The sequence below is a fragment of the Prionailurus bengalensis genome, chromosome A1, assembly GCF_016509475.1.
Source record: "Prionailurus bengalensis isolate Pbe53 chromosome A1, Fcat_Pben_1.1_paternal_pri, whole genome shotgun sequence".
Taxonomy (NCBI): Eukaryota; Metazoa; Chordata; class Mammalia; order Carnivora; family Felidae; genus Prionailurus; species Prionailurus bengalensis.
The window spans coordinates 117167994-117190559 of NC_057343.1; the positions used below are offsets into that span (position 1 = coordinate 117167994).

The window sequence follows — 22566 nt, forward strand, 5'->3', positions numbered from 1 at the left end:
TAAGCTAATACTGATGATATCCTCAACGCTATTTTGACACTATTTTAGATTTGACATTCTTTAAAAGTCCAATCTACTAAGCAAAATTTCGAGATTTTTCCTCTTTGATTTCCTTTCTTCCGGACCTGTTTTAATTTCCAGAATCCTCCTATCCTAAAGATTCGATTTTTTAATTAAAAAATTCCCATTTTTTGAATTGGCAACATCCCAGCGTGTGCTATGTGAAATAGAGGAGTCTAGTCTTTAATCTGCCTCCCACCGGTTTGAGTCTTTGAACATTCATTTTACAGCCTTAGTTAAAAGGGTTTTGGGAGGGAGGTCCGTGTGTGTGGGAGGGGGAGCTGATTTTTTTTTTTTTTTTTTAGCATGGCACTTTTTCAAACATTTTTCATGTGCTTAGGTACATCCAAGCAGAAGTCCAGTTCCCTGCAGGTAGCAGATCAGGACGTACTGCCACCTTTTCACCCATACCAGCCTTTGGAGTGCATAGTAGAGGAGACTGAAGGCAAGCTGAATGAACTGGGACAAAGAATTAGTGCTATTGAAAAAGCACAGCTTAAGTCACTGGAGTTAATTCAAGGTGAACCTCTGAACAAAGATAAGATAGAAGAACTTAAAAAGAACAGAGAAGAGCAAGTCCAGAAGAAGAAGAAAATACTGAAGGAACTGCAGAAAGTGGAAAGGCAGTTGCAGATGAAAACACAGCAGCAATTTACCAAAGAATACTTGGAAACCAAAGGTCAGAAAGACACAGTATCTCCACAGCAGCAGTGCTCTCATAGCGGAGTCTTCCCAGAAGGGGAAGGAGATGGTAGTCTCCCAGAGGATCACTTTGCAGAGTTACCTCAGGTTGACACACTCTTATTTAAAGATAACGATGTTGATGATGAGCACCAGTCTCCACCATCGGCAGCACAAATTGATTTTGTCCCAGTCCAGCCTTTATCATCTCCACAGTGTAACTTTTCCGGTGACTTAGGTTCTAATGGGACAAGTTCTCTTGAACTTCAGAAAGTATCAGGTAATCATCAGCTTATAGGACAGCCTCAGATTGCTATTACTGGACATGATCAGGGGCTGTTAGTTCAAGAACCAGATGGACTAATGGTTGCAACTCCAGCCCAGACGCTTACCGACACTCTTGATGACCTGATAGCAGGTGGGTTAAGAAATATATCTGTAATAATTTCTCTTTAATCTGTGTACTCAACTTCTTTACACGACCCTCCAAAGACACCAACCTGGTACTTTTCCATTTTAGACCTATCTTTGTAAAATTACTTATTCCTAGAGGTGTTTTGGAAGTGAATTTAAGCCAGACAGCACTAATGCACAAAAGTGTGTTTTCCCCTCTTCTTTTTCGTTATTTGCAAAGGCAAAGAAATAAAATTGACATGATCTTTTATTTTAGAACTTTGGTATCAAAACCACCCTGTGGGGGGAAAAAAAATCATTAAAAAATTAAATTAAATTAAAAAAAAAAAAAAAAAGAAAGAAAGAAACCACCCTGTGGGGGCACCTGGGTGACTCAGTTGGTAGAGCATGCAACGCTTGCTTTCCAGGTTGTGAGTTTAAGCCCCATGATGGGTGTAGAGACTACTTTAAACAAATAAGCAAAAACATACCCTGTGTTGTATCTTGGGTAGGAGACCTCTAAATAGAATTTCTTTGTAGACCTTAGAGATATTCACGTAAGATTATACGTTAAATTTTCCTGCTATTGATTTTCATATGTGGAAATCGTAATTCTAAATTACATGGCTTTCTCTTTATTTATAATTATATTAGATCACTTTAATATTTGTAATTAAAAGGGATGTTCAAAGAAAACTACGCATTCCATGTTCTTGTATCTGTGGTCAGAAGATTCAAATTACCCTGAAGTTATCATCAACTGGATGATGATTTGGAGATTGGGATTTTCATATTTACTATCCTGATGAAAGCACACAAAGACACCACACATATACACAGGAAAAGAGAAAAAGAAAGGCCTGATAACCTTAAAGTATATGTTTCTGTTTATTGTTGTGTGGAAAATTACAACTAGATTTGAAATGAGGTGCACAAGTTTACTTTCCCTTTCATTGTCCTTGCAGCAGTGGGAAAACAGTGCAATTAATCATTTACCTTCCTAAAGATGGCTGGTGAATGTATCACCTCCATGAGAGCCCAGTTCAGAAATGCAGCCAGAATGGCTGTTGACAGTGGATGAAGACCAAGAACTAAGATGTAGCTGGAGTGATATTCAAAGGCAGGCCAGTCCTCTGTCTCTTGATTGCAACATTTTTTTCCTTACTGTTGTCTGTTTCCTCTTGTCATATTCTCCTCCCCTCTTCCCATCCCAATTATGCTATCCCAGTTTCCTTTCTTCTTTTGTGAGCTTTTAGCCTTCCTAATCTTTGCTGAATCTTTAAAAATGTTGAATAAGCTTACTTAAATCAGGAATTAAATTGGGCTTGTATATGACTTGTAATGGTTATAGAACTGTGATACTGCCTATGAGTTTCCTCTGATATGTAATTAGTATCACTGTGCAGAAGAGGAATATCTTAGTTTCCTAGAAAGAGAATAAAAATGCTGGGAAAGGTTTTAAGAAGTTAGATTCTTTATTCTTTAATTTGGGTTTTTTATACCTGCAGCCAACAGTCGCTTAACTCAAATGAACTTTATGTCATTAGCATTGAGAGTTGTTATAAATTATGAATAAACTCTTAAGAGTTCATTTATAGTTCTAATTTCTAATCTAATATAAGCAGATATTTGAGTGTCAAGTACAAATATGAATAATAATAATGAAACCAATCATATGGGAATAAAATTTTTAAGACTTAGGATTCTATAAGTAACATTATAATGTTTGTAATTACATACTCAGTTTGCAGTTATGAAACGCACATTACTGCTCAATCTAGCTTTGTTGTAACTTAGAACCTGTCTTTTTTTTTTTTTTTAATAATGTAGAATCAGCTCTAAAAGGAATTTGAAGATATTAACTTTATGGTAGTATTTATGGGTGGTTCTTGTATGGGAGGTGAAATTTTATTTCATTCAACTATTTGTTAAATTGAAATGGTCTTTTATAAAGTTCAAAATATTTGTTTAGAAACACCTTTTATTTATACATGTTAATATAAACTGAAAAATTAATTTCTGTTAGACATTAGTCTAGTGATAGTTGGCCTATCATTTTGTACGATATTCTTTTATTAACAAGCTTTCACATATAAATCAACCAATAAATACAAAAGTTATCTTCATATAAAAATTTTCCATTTTTATGAAGGTTATCTGTTTTAAAATATATAGCAACAATTAAATTTCCTTTTTCAGTATGACAAACTTTCTCACTTAAAGTTAAAAAATGTTATTAAGTCCCGGTTTCTTTTAATTTTCTTTATTGAAGGTGAAAGAAATCAGACAAGGGTGGATTAGGTGAATACCTAATTCTACGATTGCATGCTATATTAATTTATTAATAATAATTATAGATCAGGCCAAAGATGTAATTAATTTTACCCAAATTAAATCTAGTTCTCATCCCTTGTATTTAATAAAGGAGAGAATACTGTATATCTTACAGTTTTACTTTAGAGAATATCCATTAAATAATAGCAATAAATTTTGCTCTTTAAATATAGGAGTATTTTTTTCTTTATTGCTTATATGGCAAAATATTTTCATGTAAATGAGTTGGTTAGATAAGTAATTTAGTAAGACGGTGACTTGATTAACTTAGTATTTTAGTGTATAGTCTTATATGTGTCATACTTGATATAGTCCCAGACAGAATGTATGTAAACTCTTGATTGGGAGCATGGTTCTTCAGGTCCTTTCCTTGTAAAAATAAGTGTTGGGCTTTTAGAAGTTATCATAACGACAAGTGATTCTCAGTTCAAATGTATAGAACTAAGATTTAGAAATCTAAAATTCAAAATAGCTTTGACAATTGAGCATTTCTAGAAACATCTAGTAAAAATTTTATCATTAATATATAAAGATCAATTAAAAATCAAGTAATATCAATTTATTCACATTTATTGAGCACTTGCCATGTACTAAACTCTGTGCTCAATGCTTTATATACATTATCTCATGGCTATTTATAATAATCTTATAAAATAGGTCCTTTTCCCACGTCTGTTTTTCTGTTGAAAAACTAAGACATATGGATATTAAGTTACTACTAGGTGCCAAGATTTAAACTCAGTTCAGCCATGTTTAAAAACCTTAAGTGTAATATGCATGCATCTGATTCATCTTGAAGTTCTGGTTTTATCTTAAAGATATTTGTTATTCCCTTGGACTTCTAAAAAAATGAACAGTTTCCCTTATTTTTATATAAAGATTTTATATATATGTAAGTTTTATATAGTTTTGTGGCTAGCACATTGTTAGTGTTGTTGGCACCTTAATAGGTTCTCTTAAAACAAATTCTCGTTCAAAAGTATATTGCTTTAAGTAATCTTATAGTATAATCTTAAGAACAAAAAGGTACTTAGGAAATCCTCTTATTTTTGAGAGAATTTGCAATAAAATATCTTTAAATAATTTCTTCTAATGTTAATATTTTACTTATAGGCTTTTATTTATTTGTATATATTTACTAAAGTTACTATTATATAAAACAGATTATGGTAATTTAATTTTCTAAACTCTCACAGCATAGTTTATGTACCCGTAGTATCTGAGATTTTTATATAGTAAAGTTTATTATTATCTTCCATATTGCCTACAAAACCATGTTAAATTTCATAAAGAATTAAGTAGAATATTGCAGTTAGTTCTTCTATCACCCCATTTTAGGATAGTGCATAAATTTAATTTGAATTGTATAGTGACTTTTGTGGCAGCAATCTGTATTAGTCATTTTCAGAGACATTTCATTCAGAGGTAGGAAACGTTTTAGGGTTTATGAAAATGTAATAGTCCTGGTGTAATTTTATGTTAATAAAACCTTTATTCCACATGTACCTTTTTAAATCTTGCTACTTTCTAGTCTTCATTACTTTTCGTATGTAATTAATCCTATTAAAGTCACTTTTGTGGAATGTTTCTGATTGTCATTATTGCAAAGAGGAAAAAATGTTTCTAGGATAATATTGTACAAAAATGTATGATAGCTGATATAACAACACATTTTTGGTAATAGAGCTGTTAAATGCACAAAAGTATTTTTTAAAAACCATCTCTGTGAAGAAGTCTTTTTTGTATCACATCTGACATAGTGCTCTAATCAGTTATTTAAAAAATTTAAGTATCTGTTTTTCATAATAACAAAAGGAGATAACATGGATAGACAACATTAATAATGATAAAAAAAAGTAGTTATGTTAGTAAGGTATATGTGGATAATTATGAGACTACTGTTATAAGCTTATTATTACAGAGAAGCTACATATTACTCTTTAGTGTCTTATTTTCTAGAGCTGTTTTCCAAACGTATCTGCTGTTTTGAGGAGGTATAGCAAAATACTATCTGCTTTTAATTCATTGATGACAAAAAAATTGTTTATTAAACTTTGTTTCCATTGTGCACATTCTTATATGTGAAACAAAAATACATAATAATTATTCCTATTCGTAACCGTGATAGAAGCTATAGAAATTCATATGGCCAAGACAATTTTATATATATTGGTGGGGAGAAGAGCGGGACAGATCATGTAGAAATATATCAGAACATCTTAGGTTTGCAAGTTATTTAAGAAGTAGTATACTAAACTTAGTCATTTTTTCTTGTGAATGGTATCCTTGATTAGGATCCAGTCATATCAAAATTCTAGAGACTAAACATTCTCCAGCATGTGAAATGATTACATTTTCTGTTGAGACCTGTGTTTTTGATTTTTGGTCTAGGTAAGAGAAGGTTATTGTTATCACTGAAGCTTTGTCTTTTTTTTTTTTTCATATTATTAATGGTTATATTTTTTTTTCTGAGTATTTTCTTAAGTGAGTAGTAATGTTTATATTTTTCAATACAGTGAACAATAGTACTGAAAGTCCTATAAAATATCTGATACTTACATTTATTGAGCACTTAACATGTGCCAAACACTGTGTGTTTTAAATGTTTTTTGTTCCTTACCTAGCAGACAACTCATAACATCCCTCTGAATAGGTCCCATTTCTCCCTCTGTGGGGTTAACACTATCTCTTAAGAAACATAAGCAATATGCAGAGACATAAAGATAGAATGTAAGTTAACTCAGTTTTCAAACACCAGACTGATATCTCTAATAAAAGTTCCAATGTTCATTTTAAGAATAGTTTTATTTTCAGACATTGATGCATTTTAGCAAATTTTCAAAGTAAATATTGAATTTTAAAACATATTCTCTGCTATTTATGTGAGAAATATTTTAATGTATTCTCCCCCCCCCCCCCCTTTTTTGTATTGTCTTTAGGATGTTTTTATCTAATTACCTTTTACAAACTAAGATACAAAATTTATTACTTATTGGAAACTACTTTTTCCCTATTGACAGCATAAAAGGCTATCATTTGTTGTATATTCACTAAATAATGGGCACCATGCTAATAAGTACTTTACCTGCATCATCTCAAGTGGTGTTTCCAACAATATTTCAAGGCAGGTACTATTATTATCATCCTCATTTTACATATGAGGAAAATTGAGACTCTCCGAGGTTAAATTACTTGCCCGAAATCAGAAAGTGGTGGAACTAGGATTTAAGCATAGGTCCGTTTGACTCCAAAGCTTGTGATTTGACTACTACATTATATTCCTGCTATAAAATTTTCTGTTTTTTGTGTTTTTCTGTATACAAATGACTTCATTCTTTCAAGTAGCATTCAGCAATGTGAATATTGTTTTTCAGCTGTGAGTAGCAGAGTGCCCACTGGTTCAAACAGTTCCTCTCAGACCACAGAATGTCTTACACCTGAACCCTGTTCACAGTCTCCAAGCAATGTGGCTTCCCAGTCTATGCCCCCTGTGTATCCTTCAGTTGACATTGATGCACATGTGAGTAGATTGCTTTATTTAAACTTATTTTGCAAATTCTGATTTTCTTTGGAAAAGAAAATTATTGTACATTCATTGTACAAATAAGAATTATTTGCTCTTCAATTGATAATCCCGTTGTAAACAAAAACCAACCTTTTTTCCTTTTAGACTGAGAGCAATCATGACACAGCATTGACATTAGCTTGTGCAGGTGGCCACGAAGAACTTGTGTCTGTACTCATTGCACGAGATGCTAAAATTGAGCACAGAGACAAAAAAGGTAAGACATGTCAGTCAGAAGTAAAGCCTAAGAGTTTTTTCGTGTGTGTTTTTGTGTGTGTCTGCCTGTTTAGAAGATAATTGTTATTTTTTTAATATTTATTTTTGAGAGAGAGAATGGGAGCGAGCAGGGGAGGGGCAGAGAGAGAGAGAGAGGGAAAGAAGATCTGAAGCAGGCCTCATGGCTGATATTAGCGAGCCTGATATGGGGCCCAGACTCACAAACCTTGAGAACATGACCTGAGCCAAAGTTGGACGCTTAGCTGACTGAGCCACCCAGGCGCCCCAAAAACAATTATTTTTTTATTATCAATAAGTAGTTCCTAAACTATCTCAGTGAAAAGATGGAGAAGCAGGGGTACCTGGGCAGCAGCTCAGTCTGTTAAGTGTCTGACTCTTGATTTCAGCTTAGGTCATGATCTCATGGTTTGTGGGTTCGAGTCCTGCATCGGACTCTGGTCTGACAGTGTGAAGCCTGCTTGGGATTGTCTCTCTCTCCCTCTTTCTCTCTGCCCCTCCTGCTCTTGCACGTGTGTGTGTGCGCGTGCACGTGCGTGCGCTCACTCTCTCTCTCTCTGAAAATAAATAAATTTTTAAAAGGTGTATATGCATATTTCAATTAGGTATATCCAGATTTGTTCATTTACAGAGCCAAATTATTCTCAAAAATTTTTTTTAATTAAGACTGTATATCATGAGTGAAATACAGCAAGTTGTGGTTGCCTTTTTTTTTTTTTTTGTAATTTTTTTTTAATGTTTATTTATTTTTGAGAGAGAGAGAGACAGAGCACAAGCGAAGCGGGGGAGGGGCAGAGGGAGGGGGAGACACAGAATCTGAAGCAGCTCCGGGCTCTGAGCTGTCAGCACAGAGCCCGACGCAGGGCTCAAACTCACAAACCGTGAGATCATGACCTGAGCCGAAGTCGTACGCTCAACCGACTGAGCCACCCAGGCACCCCATGGTTGCCTTTCTTCTTAATCCAAAAGTGTAACATCCAGAGCTCATTATGAGTATAAACTTTAGTAGTTTTGTTTGACTTAGCATTTAGTTTTTATCAGGTATTTTGGGGTTTTTGTCACTAACAAATGAGAGCTTAGAGCAGTTTGTTAAATGGTTATAATTATCTACCTTAATGACCTTATTCTATTGAAATAATAGAAAAGTGAGGGGCCCCTGGGTGGCTCAGTTGGTTAAGTGTCCGACTCTTGGTTTTGGCTCATGTCATGATCCCACCGTTCATGAGTTCAAACTCGGCATTGGGCTCTGCACTAACAGCCAGGAGCCTGCTTGGGATTTTCTCTCTTTCCCTCTCTCTCTGCCCCTCCCCTACTCACTCTCTCTCTCTCTCAAATAAATAAATAAACTTAAAAAAATTTTAATAGAAAATTGAAAACAATGGTTCAATAAGCAAAAAACACAAATTTGACATTTTTATTTCTCCTTTAGGTTTCACACCACTGATCCTGGCAGCAACAGCAGGGCATGTTGGAGTTGTTGAAATCCTTTTGGATAAAGGTGGCGATATAGAAGCACAATCTGAACGAACTAAGGATACTCCACTTTCATTAGCATGTTCTGGTGGACGTCAGGAGGTGTGTTAATATTAATTTTCGCTTTGTAACCATTATGCTCATATTTTAAATATGCATATACTAAGTAATTTAGCTACATGAATAAAACTTGCCTGTGTTTTGACATGTTCCATATACTAAGTTTAATGGGAGTAGTGAATCACCTTTCATAGAATCTGTTTCTTGCCATTTAGGCAAAAAAATTTCTGTTTATCCTTACATTTATTGGGGGCTGAATGAACCATAACCCTAACACATATGAAATGCAAATTCGTCACTCAACAATTGACGAGTAGGAAGAGTAACATTTTAAAAACAAAAAAAAGAGAGAGTAATATCTTGTTATTGTAATATAATTGGGATTTCAAAGCTCCAAATTCCTGATACGAAGTTTAATCCATTTCTCCAGTTGCTGATACTTGAATATCTAGGGCATAATTAAAATGCCAGATATTCAGGCAAGGAAGTTACAGGTTCCATTTCTCTGTGCTTCCTTCATTATAAGTTGAACACTTGTTTTTTTATATTTTACTTTGTAGGTGGTAGACTTGCTGCTGGCTCGAGGTGCAAATAAAGAACACAGGAACGTGTCTGATTATACACCATTGAGTCTAGCTGCATCTGGAGGATATGTTAATATCATTAAGATTCTACTTAATGCTGGGGCGGAGATTAATTCAAGGTATGTATCTTCATTTTATTATTCATGATTAGTACATTACTACATTGGGATTAAATGTCTTCCTCTATATATCTGGACAGATACCACTTTTAATTAAGATAGTATTAAAATCAAGTATACTTTTAGTTAAAAAAGTGAAAATTTTTTTTAAAGATTGTATTAAAGTTACAAGACCAACAATTATTACTGTAATGTGCTTATAAGTAATCACAGCTTACTTCAAAATGCTAACATGGCTATTTTTAGAGAGGTGTCATTTCGGAAAGTACTTCATTATGTGTAGTTGGAAATTTATAACCTCTAAATAGGGGTTATCTTTTACATTGTGTAATTTTCCGGGGTGCCTGGGTGGTTCAGTCAGTTAAAGCATCTGACTTCTCAGCTCAGGTCATGATCTCATGGTTCATGAGTTTGAGCCCTGCATTGGGTTCTATGCTGATAGCTTGGATCCTGCTTGGGATTCTCTCTCTCCTTCTCTCTCACACACACTCTCTCTCTCCCTCTCTCTCTCTCTCTCTCTGCCCTCCCCCCCATGCTGTCACTCTCTCAAAATAAATAAACAATAAATAATATTAATCTATAGATAAATAAATAGATTTTCCTATTCCTAATTAGTAGTCTACACAAATAAAATTTACACTGGTGTTAGAAACCTTTCTTTTTACTGAATCATTTTCATCTTTTATATTCTCTATGCTTTTTAAAACGCAATAGGCAACATATTACCTAATTTTCTAAGCACATTTCTCCCTTTAGGACTGGGAGTAAACTGGGTATTTCTCCCCTGATGTTGGCTGCCATGAATGGACACGTTCCTGCAGTGAAACTGCTGCTTGATATGGGTTCAGACATTAATGCCCAAATAGAGACCAATCGGAACACGGCTCTTACTTTGGCCTGTTTTCAAGGCCGAGCAGAAGTCGTGAGTTTGCTTCTGGACCGAAAAGCCAATGTTGAACATAGGGCAAAGGTAAGAACTTTATAACTTGTCAACTACTTCTAGTATATTTCTAGTGTAAAAAGTGTGGCATTTTGGGGCACTGGACTGGCTCAGTTGGTGTAGTGTGGGACTCTTGATTTTGGAGCTCTGAGTTCAAGCCCCACATTGGGTGTAGAGATTACTTAAAAATAAAGTCTTAAAAAAAAAACATCGCTTTTCAACTCAAATTGAATGTGCTATTTTAAATTGTTGTAAGTTAAAACTGACAACCCAAAGCAGGACCAGGGAACTGTGCTGTATACAGTGGTCAGTGACACAATATCATCATTTGTGACTTTTGTTAAGAACAATGAAGAAAGTAGAATCGGCACGTTTTCCAACCTCAACCTTGAGTAGCCCTCTATGAATCTTCGAGTTTGCACTTTTGACTGTAATAAGATTTTGTGTTAAGATTATTTTGTAGAGTTCTTTTTTTTTAATTTCTTAGGTAAGTTCTACTCCCAACATTAGGCTTGAACCCACGACCCTGAGATCAAGAGTTGTATTTTCTATCAACTAAGCCAGCCAGGTGTCCCATATAGAGTCCTTTAATGTAGATTTTTAAAGAACTGCATGGATTATATATATATTTTTTTCAACGTTTATTTATTTTTGGGACAGAGAGAGAGCATGAGCGGGGGAGGGGCAGAGAGAGGGAGACACAGAATGGGAAACAGGCTCCAGGCTCCGAGCCATCAGCCAAGAGCCCGACGCGGGGCTGGAACTCATGAACCGCGAGATCGTGACCTGGCTGAAGTCGAACGCTTAACCGACTGCGCCACCCAGGCGCCCCATGAACTGCGTGGATTATAAAATTAAGACAGCTAAAATCTAATCTGATCGTGACAGATTCTGACAATTTCATGAGTGTTTGGCATTTAGAAAGGAGTTAGTATCTTGGCGTTTTTAATTGTTATGCTTGGAATTATTAGGAACTTACAACCCTAGAAAAGCGTAGCTTATATAGAATTCATTATAATCACACAATGAATGGCCAAATTTTTAGTCATTTCATATTTGAAAGATCTGAATGAAATTCTCATATTTTCTCTCTGAACTGCATTAGTTATGTTTCTTAAAATTTAATGCAACATTTACATTTTTTTAATCTATGAAATTAGGGAGTGTAGTTTTCCTTAAATTTTTCATAGCACAAAGAAAAATGAGCCTTTCCTGCTATCCAGTTTATCTTTTTGTATTATGCGTATTTAGTGTGGCCCAATTATCTATTAGATGTCCTAGAGAAACCCGTATTACTTTGGAAATGATACCAGTAGGAAATGTCTCTTGGCAAATATTTTGAAAACTAATGAGCAAAAGACACCTATGCATAAAATTTAAGAAGTGCTATTTTAATCTACTTTTCCCAAGTTTGAATAGGATTAAAGGAATTTATCCAGAGTTATTTAGCAAACTAACATTCTCAGTTAGATATTTTAAACAAAATTTTCCCAGGGTGCCTGGGTGGCTCAGACAGTTAAGTGTCCGACTTTGGCTCAGGTCATGATCTCACAGTTCATGAGTTAGAACCCTGCGTCAGGCCCTGTGCCGACAGCTCAGAGTCTGGAGCCTGGTTCAAATTCTGTGTCTCCCTCTTTCTCTGCCCCTCCCCCACTCACATTCTGTCTTTCTCAAAAATAAAAAAATTAAAAAAAACATTCAACAGAATTTTCCCATTGAACAGTGATGTGCCTTATTTAATTTTCTTTTTATTCATTTTTCATTATCTGTATTCATTGTGCAGAGAAGTTACTGTCTCATGTATAAATTTATAACAGTATAGAAGTTGTGAAATTGTTTTTTTATGAGTTGGGATGAGTGAGTTCATTCCAGCATGTCTAACTCAATTCAACAATTTTCACTTGTTGTTTAGTGAAATTGAAGGCTGAATACTGCTTAGTTCTTTAATGAGAGAAAATCAGAAATAGAATCCACTTATAAGTCAGTTGTTTTAGTCTGTTAAGATAATTGTATTCATTTGCTTGCATAAATTTTTGGTTTAAACAGACAGGTCTTACCCCCTTGATGGAAGCTGCTTCTGGAGGATATGCAGAGGTTGGAAGAGTTCTCCTTGATAAAGGAGCAGATGTCAATGCCCCCCCTGTGCCTTCCTCAAGAGATACTGCTCTCACAATAGCAGCAGACAAAGGTCACTACAAATTTTGTGAGCTCCTGATTAATAGGTGGGTAAATTTTATATTTACGTATAGAAGTTTTTGTGATCCTTTTTACTTTTCAGCACCTTTACAATTAATCAGATTGTTTTTACTTTATTGGCATTTTAAAGAATGGATTATTTGTATGCTATTTTATAGAAGATAAAAGACAAATAGAGGAAATAGAAAGTCACCCTCTTCTCATAGGATACAAACTATACTAACATTCTTTGACTTTATAGGGGAGCCCATATTGATGTTCGAAACAAGAAGGGAAACACACCACTTTGGCTGGCCTCCAATGGTGGTCACTTTGATGTGGTGCAATTGCTAGTGCAAGCAGGTGCCGATGTGGATGCAGCAGATAACCGGAAGATCACACCTCTTATGTCAGCGTTTCGCAAGGTAATTTAATGTGGGGGAAGAAAGCTAAATGCAATCATTTTTAACTAATTCTAAGTTGAAACCATGTGAGAAAAATGAATTGCTCTTGGAGAATAGACTGCATTTCCATACATAAATCACTGCTATCTTTCCACTCTCTTTGTGGCCAAATCTAAGAGCTACGTGGTAGCTCACCATAAGCAACTTTGTTTGTAAAACACTTGGCATCTTGACTAGTTTTGTCGTGTTGTACGCAAAACACGAGATTTAAGTATGTGGGTGAATGTCTTCTCTACCTAAAAAGGAACAAAAAGGAATGGTCTCTTTCATAAAAACTTACTGTGTCTCGTATGTATGTTAAAGCTTGCTTGTCTGCTATATTTTTTAAAGCTTTCCCACTACAATTATGATAAAGTATAAACCACTTACCATGGCTTACAAAGCCCTGCAGGATGTGGTTCATGCCCACATCCCCATACCAGTCATTTATGCTACCCTTCACCTTTGCTCACTACACTTTAGCTGCTGGCCTAGAATGCACTATATTTTTAACTGCCAGAGGGCCTTTGCTATGTGTTTTCTCTCCCTTGCTCTTCACTGGCTCACTTCTGCTCATCTTTTAGCTCCTATTTTATTTTATTTTATTTTATTTTATTTTATTTTATTTTATCTTATTTTTTAAAGCTAATTCATTTATTTTGAGAGAGAGAGAGAGTACACGTGCATGAGTGCAAATGGGGGAAGGGCAGAGAGAGAGAGAGAGAGAGAGAGAGAGAGAGAGAGAGAGAGAATCCCAAGCAGACTCCGTGGTGTCAGTGCAGAGCCCACTGAGGGGCTCAATCTCACAAACCGTGAGATCATGACCTGAGCCACCAAATCAAGGGTTGGAAGCTTAACTGACTGAGCCACCCAGGTGCCCCAGCTCCCATTTTATATGTCACCACTTAGAGAGTCCTTCCCTAGCACTCAGTCTGAAAAGGTCCTCTTGCTCTTTTTTATAGTACCCTATTATTTTCCTTATACCAATTTGTAATTATGCATTCAAATATGTATTTACTTTTTTAAAGCTTATCTCACCAGTTAGACTGGAAGATCCAGGAAGACCAAGCTTTATGAATATCACTCTTTATGCACATTGTTTAGCATAGTGCCCAACACATATTAGGCAGTCACTAAATAGCTATTGAATGAGAATGGTGTAAGTTTTAGGCCTTACAAAAAAAATCTTAGGGGCGCCTGGCTGGCTCTGTCAGTGGAACATGCGACTCTTGAATCTAGGATTATATGTTTGAGCTCCATGTTTGGTGTAGAGATTACTTAAAAAATAAAATCTTCTAAAAAAAATCTTAAGGGTGGGGGAGAGAGGAAAGTGGGTAATGGGCACTGGGGAGGGCACTTGTTGGGATGAGCACTGGGTGTTGTATGGAAACCAAATTGATAATAAATTAAATTTTTTTTAAATATTAAAATATTTTCTAGACGTAATTCTTTAAATTTTTGCCCTTTCCTTTTAATTGAGGCATCATTTACATATAGTGAAATATGCAAACCAAAGGTGCATAGTTTAATGAGTTTTGATAACTGTATACATCTGGGTAACCCACACCCCTATAAATTCATAAAATACTTCTGTAATCCTAGAAAGTTCCATCATGCCCATTCTCAGTGAATTTCCTGCCCTAGAGACAACGACTTTTCTGATTTTTGTCGCCATCAGACTAATTCTGGAAGATGTTTTAGAACTTGGTAGGAAGGAAAACTATGCAAGTTTGGTTATATTGAGGTAGATGATACTTAGAATTAATTATAGATCATTCACCTCTGATCATAGCATTTAGAAAACATTTTCCCTAGATTCAAGTCATGGGTCTCAGATAATTGTGAGAATCTACCTTGTTTAACTAAGATGGACCCAAAATAATATTTTGCAAGGTAGAACATCTCTCTGTTTTAGGACCTATTTCCTTTTTAAATAAAGGTTCATTTCACACTGCCAATTTTTATTAATACATTTATTCTAGGAAACACTTGTTTTCTACAAAAGTTTTTCTATTTTCAATGGGAAATGCCAAGTTAAATTTAGGAGAAATACCTGGGCATGTTGTTTTTATTTTCATAATTTCAATTTTAAGTTTAGTAAATGATCTAGAAGTATCTTTATACCTTTTACTCTTAGGTTTTTAAGCATATGAGCAAATTTTCAAGGAATTCTTCTGTGCATTTTTTGTTGTACTTCTCACAGGGTCATGTGAAAGTTGTTCAGTATTTGGTGAAGGAAGTCAATCAGTTCCCTTCTGATATTGAATGCATGCGATACATAGCAACAATTACAGATAAGGTAGGTTCACTAGAACATTGAAACACATTTGTGTTCTTTGTGGAATTAGATGCCAAAGTGTGCAATTAGCAACCTTTGTTTTGTCCTCTGTGACACCGATCACCTCATCTGTCTGTGCTTTAGTTTCTCTATTTGCAAATGAAGAATGGATATAATAATTTTGATAAATTATTTTGAGGATTCCTTCCTGTTATGGACTATAATTACAGTGAATGCAGCTAAAATTTATAACTAGACTGTTACCTTGATTAGAAAGTTCTCTAAGAATACAAACTTTAAGAAATAGTGCTTTTTTTTTTTTTTTTTTTTTTTTCCATGAAAGATTGATACATGACTACACTCAAAGGATTGCTTATATTTGGCTCAACGAATTTCAGTTGTTTGGGCTTTATGCCCTGGACTTCAGTGTGCTTATCAACTTAAGTTTTATTTGGCCTGTTTCTATGTTCCTATATTTATATTATTCCATTTTCCACTGTAGGAACTCTTGAAAAAATGTCACCAGTGTGTTGAGACAATTGTGAAGGCTAAAGACCAACAGGCTGCAGAAGCAAATAAGAATGCAAGTATTCTTTTGAAAGAGCTTGATCTGGAAAAGGTGAGTAAGAAAAATAATTTTTCTTATTAGAAATTGTTGAGGGGGTGTGGGAGGGAGGATGGGCTAAATGTGTGAGGAGCACTAAGGAATCTACTCCTGAAATCATTGTTGCACTATATGCTAACTAATTTGGATGTAAATTTTTAAAAAGAAAAAAAAAAAAAAGAAATTGTTGAGGGACGCCTGGGTGGCTCAGTCGGTTAAGCGTCTGAGTTCAGCTCAGGTCATGATCTCGTGGTTTGTGAGTTCGAGCCCCGCGTCGGGCTCTGTGCTGACAGCTCGAGCCTGGAGCCTGTTTCAGATTCTGTGTCTCCCTCTCTCTCTGCCCTCCCCCCTCCCCCCACTCACGCTTTGCCTCTGTCTGTCTCTGAAAAATGAATACACCTTAAAAAAAACTTAAAAAGATTTGGTAATAGCTACTGATGGCAAAGGTGTGGATAGATTAGCACTCTAGCGAATGATTTTTGTTGTATGGTATAAATTGCTATGACTATTAATGGAAATGCTTTCACAAATAAAAGGGTGGTTACCCTTATTCAGCTATTCCACTTGCAGAAATTTAGCCTCAGGTAAATAATTAGACAAATGCTCGAAGATGTGAACTTACAAGGACATTCATTGCTGATAATAGGGGGAAACGTGTAAACCTTAAAGTCTTATCATTAGAAAATTAAAATTTAGCACCTCCATGATAAAGTTGATTACAGGTAAGATCAGAAGGGAAAAAAAGTTATATTCATTTTAAAATAAAGTGAAGTTCATAGTTAGATGATTACTAAGATAGTTTTCATGTCTATAATTTTGATTTTTGTGTAACTTCTCAGGGATATGGTCAGCAGTTCCCTAAATAGGTAGCCAGTTTGTTCTTATGCCAACAGAGTGATAAAATTCCGTATTTAGCTAAATGTGCAATGTCTTCTTTCACTCGTTTCTCATTTACGTAGGGGATTGGCAAACTTTTTCTATAAAATGTCGAATAGTAAATATTTTAGGTTTTGCAGGCCATATGGTGTCTGTCATACGTCCTCATCTCTGCCATCAGAGCACAAAAGCAGCCATAGGCAATAGGTAAATGAACAAGCATGGCTTTGTTCCAATAGAACTTTATTTATAAACACTGTAATTTGAATTTTGTATAATTTTCAAGTGTCACAAAATAGTCTTTTTATTTGTTTCAACCGTTTAAAATATCAAAGTCAGTCTTAGATTTTAGGCCATCAAACATAGCAGACTGGATTTGGTATTCAGGCCATAGTTTGCCAACCTCTCATTTAGGTAAATCAAAGAGTAATCAATTTATGCCTCAAAATGATAAATTATAATTTTGAGGAAAATGCTTTACCTGATTACCATAGAAGAATGAATAACTTGATGTGTTTCAAACTCTCATCATGATGCTAGGCAACTTACTACCATGTTTTCCTTTCCGAAAAAAATGACATTTTATAGTACTAATCACAGCAAAATCTAAAAGTGATCAGAATTCTGTATGTGGCTTAAAAAATTCTATAAGGTAGAAAAATAATTTTTACAATAGATTCTGGTTAATATTTTTAAAGTGAAATGTTTTAGAATTTTATAAAGATCATGATAGCTGAATTTTAGTCAAATAAACAGATACTGCATACATGTACATTCAATTCATCTATCATACAATTCACCCATTTAAAGTATACAATTGAGGGGTGCCTGGGTGGCTCAATCAGTTAAGTGTCCCAACTCAGTTTTCGGCTCAGTTCATGATCTCACAGCTCGTGAGTTTGAGCCCCGCATCCGGCTCTGTGCTGACAGCACAGAGCCTGCTTGGGATTCTCTGTGTCCCTCTTTTCCTGCGCCTCCTCTGCTCTCTCTCTCTTTCCCTCTCTCTCTCTCTGTCTCTCAAAAACAAATAAATAAACATTAATATATAAATAAATAAGTAAATAAATAAACAAAGTGTATGATTGAAGTGTGCCTGGCTAGCTCAGTCAGTAGGCATACAACTCTAGATCTTGAGGTCATAAATTCAAGCCCCATGTTGGGTGCAAAGATTACTTCAAAAACTAAAATAGAAAAAATATTTTAAAATAAATAAAGTGTACAATTCAGTGGCTTTTAGCATATTCAGAGTTGTGCGTTCTTCACCACAGCCAATTTTAGAATATTTTTACTGTCCTGGAAAGAAACCCTACACCCTTTAAGTGTCACTCACTTTATTCAATCTCTCCATCCTAGGTAACCACTAATCTGCTTTTTGCCTTTATGGATTTGCCTATTCTGGACATTACACATAAATGGAATCATGCAGTATCTGTTCCTCTGAGACTGGCTTCTTTCACTTCATAATGTTTTCAAGGTTCAACCATGTTGTCACATATATCAATACTTAATTTCTTTTTATTCCTAAATAATATCCCATCTCTCTGTCTCTCTCTAGCACACTCTCTCTCTTTCCCTCCCACTCTCTCCCTCTCTGTCTCTCTCACACACACGTGCACACATACACACCCATATATCCATTCATTAGGTGATGGATATTCAGGTTGTTTCTACTACATAGGTATGTAAGTTTTTCTCTTTCTTTCTTTCTTTCTTTCTTTCTTTCTTTCTTTCTTTCTGTTTTTTAAATATGGATCACTTCATGAGTTGGCATGCTATCCTTGCGCAGGGGCCATGCTCATCTTTGTATTGTTAGAGGGTTTTTAGTGTATGTGCTACTAAAGCAAGCACAGTGTTCCAGTTTTTGTATGAATGTGTTTTCATTTCTCTTGGGTATATATGTATATCTAGGAATGGCATTGCTAGAGCATGTGGTAATTCTATTTGAGGAGCTGCCAGATTGTTTTCCAAAGCAGCTGCACCATTTTATGTTCCTACCAGCAAGTGTTTGAAGGTTTTAATGTCTCCATACCCTCACCGCTATTTGGTATTATCTGTCTTTTTGAGTATAGCCATCTAGTGGGTATGGAGTGGGTATCTTATTGTGATTTTGATTTGCTTTTCCTTGATGTCTAGTAGATATTGAGCAACTGTCTTCATATGCTTTGGCTACTCATATGTTCTTTAGGAAAATGTCTGTTCAGGTCCTTTGTGTATTTTTTAATTGAGTTATATTTGTCTTTTTATTACTGTGTCATAAGAGTCATAAGACTCTTTATTACTGTGTCGTAAGATTCTTGATACAAATCCCTTACCAGATGTATGATTTGCAAAAAAAAAAATTTCCCATTTTATGGGTTGTATTTCTACTCTATTGATGGGTCCTTTGAAGCACAAAAACTTTTAACTTTGATGGCGTCTAGCTTATCTATATTCTTTTTTTGGTGCTCTTATAAATGTGTTTTAACACTGGTATCCATGGGAAGCCTCATGTCATAAGCATAAATACCCATTCTTTATTTTATTTTATTTTTTTACTGTTCATTTCTTTATTTTGAGACAGAGAGAGAGAAAGAGCATGAACCAGGGAGGGGCAGAGAGAGGGGGAGACAGAGAATCCCAAGCAGGCCCTGTGCTTTCAGCATGAGCCCAGACACAGGGGCTCAATCCACAAACTATGAGATCATGACCTGAGCTGAAATCAAGAGTTGGAGCCACCCGGGTTCCCCACCCATTCCTTATTTTAAATAATTGTATTATTGGTGAAATGATACACCTGCACTTAATTTTCAGTCAAGAGAGGAGAGCAGAAAGCAGGCTCTTGCAGCTAAAAGAGAAAAAAGGAAAGAAAAGAGAAAAAAGAAAAAAGAGGAGCAGAAAAGGAAACAGGAAGAAGATGAGGAAAACAAACCTAAGGAGAATTCAGAACTACCAGAGGATGAAGATGAAGAGGAGAATGATGAAGATGGTAAGAAACGACTTTTTCAAATTAATGATAAAATTCTGTTCATCAACTTCATTTTGATTACTTTTTACTCTAATTAATTCTAGTTAGATATTCATTATTTTAATCTGGAATTGACAACTGGCTTTCATAGTAAATATTTCTAAATAATTTACATTGTAAAGTGATAGACACAGAAAGGGTAAAGGCAAGCATGTAATTTGAAGTTTCAGTTGTAATTTAAGTCCCTTTGTAAAACATCATGTATGTCCTACATGTAATACAGTAAAGAGATTTGCCAGCTTCTGTTCAGGTTCTTCCCTACCCTTTCCTCCTCCATTTGGAAACTGGGGAGAGATCCAGTTCCTCAATAAATTTTGAGCTAAGACTTGGGCCCAAAGCTATACAGGTTCATTATTCTCAGAGTTGTTTTTTGTACATTCTAGTAGTGTTTGTAATAGGCAAATAATTGTTCTCTATTTGAATTCTAATTCTAAAATAATATGTGAAAGTTTCCCTGAATTTAAAATTTTTAATTAAATTCCCGTTTGTTAATATACAGTGTAATATTAGTTCCAGATATACAATTTGGTGATTGAACACGTCCACACATTACCTGGGGCTCATCACAACAAGTGCACTTTTTAATCCCCATCACCCATTTAACACATCCCCCCACCACCTCCCCTCATCGACCTCCCCTCTGGTAACCATCAGTTTGTTCTCTATAGTTAAGAGTCTGTTTCTCGGTTTGCCTCTCTTTTTTTCCCTATGCTCATTTGTTTTGTTTCTTAAACTCCACATATAAGTGAAATCATATGGTATTCGTGTTTCTGTGACTTAGCATAATATTCTCTAGCTACTAATTCAAAGAGATCCATGCACCCCAGTGTTTACAGCAGCATTATCTACAGTAGTCAGACTAAAAATTTCCCTGAATTCAAACTGTATTGTGAGTTTTGGTTAACTCATGAGACTAACACCTCAGATCCTAAGAATGTTATGGTACATGGATGGAACTGGAGAGCGTTATGCTAAGTGAAATAAGTCCTACAGAGAAAGACAGATACCATATGTGTTCACTCTTATGTGGATCCTGAGAAACTTAACAGGAACACATGGGGGAGGGGAAGGAAAAAAAAACAAAGAGGTTAGAGAAGGAGGGGGCCAAAACATAAGAGACTCTTAAAAACTGAGAACAAACTGAGGGTTGATGGGGGGTGGGAGGGCGGGGAGGGTGGGTGATGGGCATTGAGGAGGGCACCTGTTGGGATGAGCACTGGGTGTTGTATGGAAACCAATTTGACAATAAATTTCATATTTAAAAAAAAAGAATGTTATGGTATAAGAGGCACCTGGCTCACTCAGTCGGAAGAGCATGCAACTCTTGATCTCACGGCTATCAGTTCGAGCCCCACGTTGTGTGTAGAGATTACTTAAATAAATAAATAAAAACTTAAAAAAAAAAAGAATGTTATAGTGTGAATGTTTTATACCAAGTTACACATCAAAATATGATATAGTATTTTTGTTCTAACAACAATAAAGATTTCTTTATTTACTAGTGAATACTGATGAAAGGAAAATATGACTTAAGGAAGTGAATTACTCTGAATTATTATGTGTATCTTGTCACAACTTGTTCTGAGTTCTGTGCTCTCAGTGTGATTTTTATCCTTTTGCTAATTTCAGTGGAGCAAGAAGTTCCCATAGACCCTCCTAGTGCAACCACCACCACCACCATTGGAATCTCTGCAACATCTGCAACATTTACAAACGTATTTGGGAAAAAAAGGGCCAATGTGGTGACGACCCCCAGCACCAATCGGAAAAATAAGAAGAACAAAACGAAGGAGACCCCTCCCACTGCACATATAATATTACCAGAACAACACATACCCTTGGCACAGCAGAAAGCTGATAAAAATAAAATAAACGGAGAACCCAGAGGTGGTGGTACAGGTGGGAATAGTGACTCCGACAACTTGGACAGCACAGACTGCAACAGTGAGAGTAGCAGCGGCGGTAAAAGCCAAGAGTTCAATTTCACCATGGATGTGAATTCCTCCAGTGATAGGAGATACCCGTCACTTCTTCTCCATTCCCAAGAAGAAAAGACAAGTAATGCCACTTCCAAAACTCAAACACGGTAAATATTTCTGATTTGTTCACTCTCCATCCACCTTTCCTTTCTCGTGCCTGGCGCAAGAATTTAAAGTACATTTTTTAGCACAAATTACGTTACACAAAGTAAGGCTACCACATTGCCTGACTGCAGTATTCAAACCTGAAATTCACTAATATCCTAATCATGTGCACGTTATGAAGTGAGATTTTTAGAGATGTTTATGATTCAATTTTGAAGCTGAAAAAGTTAGCATACCTTGATTTTATTTTAACTGTGTCATTTTTATTGATTGTAGTCCAACTTTGAGCTTCTGAGTCCATTTAAATACTAAAGTAGATGATGAACTCTTTGTCCTATTTCTGCCTTTCCGAATTGTTGATAATTTGATGTGCCAAATTTTAATTCAAATATTTCAATGTAACTTTGTGTATAAATGAATAGTCTCTTGAGTTTCTATCTTAAAATGTGTTTTATTGGACTTGATAATTCTTTCTTCTCAGACTTGAAAGTGAAACAAATACTAATTCCTTATCAACAAGCTATAAGTCAGTGCCATTGCCATTAAGTTCTCCTAACATAAAGCTGAATCTGACTAGCCCCAAAAGGGGACAGAAAAGAGAAGAAGGGTGGAAAGAAGTTGTACGAAGGTAAGTAGAATTGGTCTTATCTTTTTAACTT

The 22566-nt window shown here is 35.4% G+C and overlaps 1 protein-coding gene and 1 non-coding gene across 6 annotated transcripts in view; one reads left to right on the forward strand and one right to left on the reverse strand.

Moving 5' to 3' along the window:
* Positions 1–22566, forward strand: part of LOC122481197 (ankyrin repeat and KH domain-containing protein 1) — a 130632-nt gene that overhangs the window by 95999 nt on the left and 12067 nt on the right. For all 5 annotated transcript variants that reach the window (XM_043576432.1, XM_043576526.1, XM_043576608.1 and 2 more), the window contains 13 exons: positions 401–1159; positions 6843–6988; positions 7139–7250; positions 8697–8842; positions 9361–9503; positions 10260–10473; positions 12490–12665; positions 12881–13043; positions 15265–15360; positions 15842–15958; positions 19610–19784; positions 21453–21909; positions 22389–22535. In XM_043576432.1, the coding sequence (XP_043432367.1) occupies positions 401–1159; positions 6843–6988; positions 7139–7250; positions 8697–8842; positions 9361–9503; positions 10260–10473; positions 12490–12665; positions 12881–13043; positions 15265–15360; positions 15842–15958; positions 19610–19784; positions 21453–21909; positions 22389–22535 (2851 nt within the window). The remainder of the gene's footprint in view (positions 1–400; positions 1160–6842; positions 6989–7138; positions 7251–8696; positions 8843–9360; positions 9504–10259; positions 10474–12489; positions 12666–12880; positions 13044–15264; positions 15361–15841; positions 15959–19609; positions 19785–21452; positions 21910–22388; positions 22536–22566) is intronic.
* Positions 18561–18667, reverse strand: LOC122496554. The gene has a single exon (XR_006300855.1). It is a non-coding gene; the product is annotated as a U6 spliceosomal RNA (small nuclear RNA).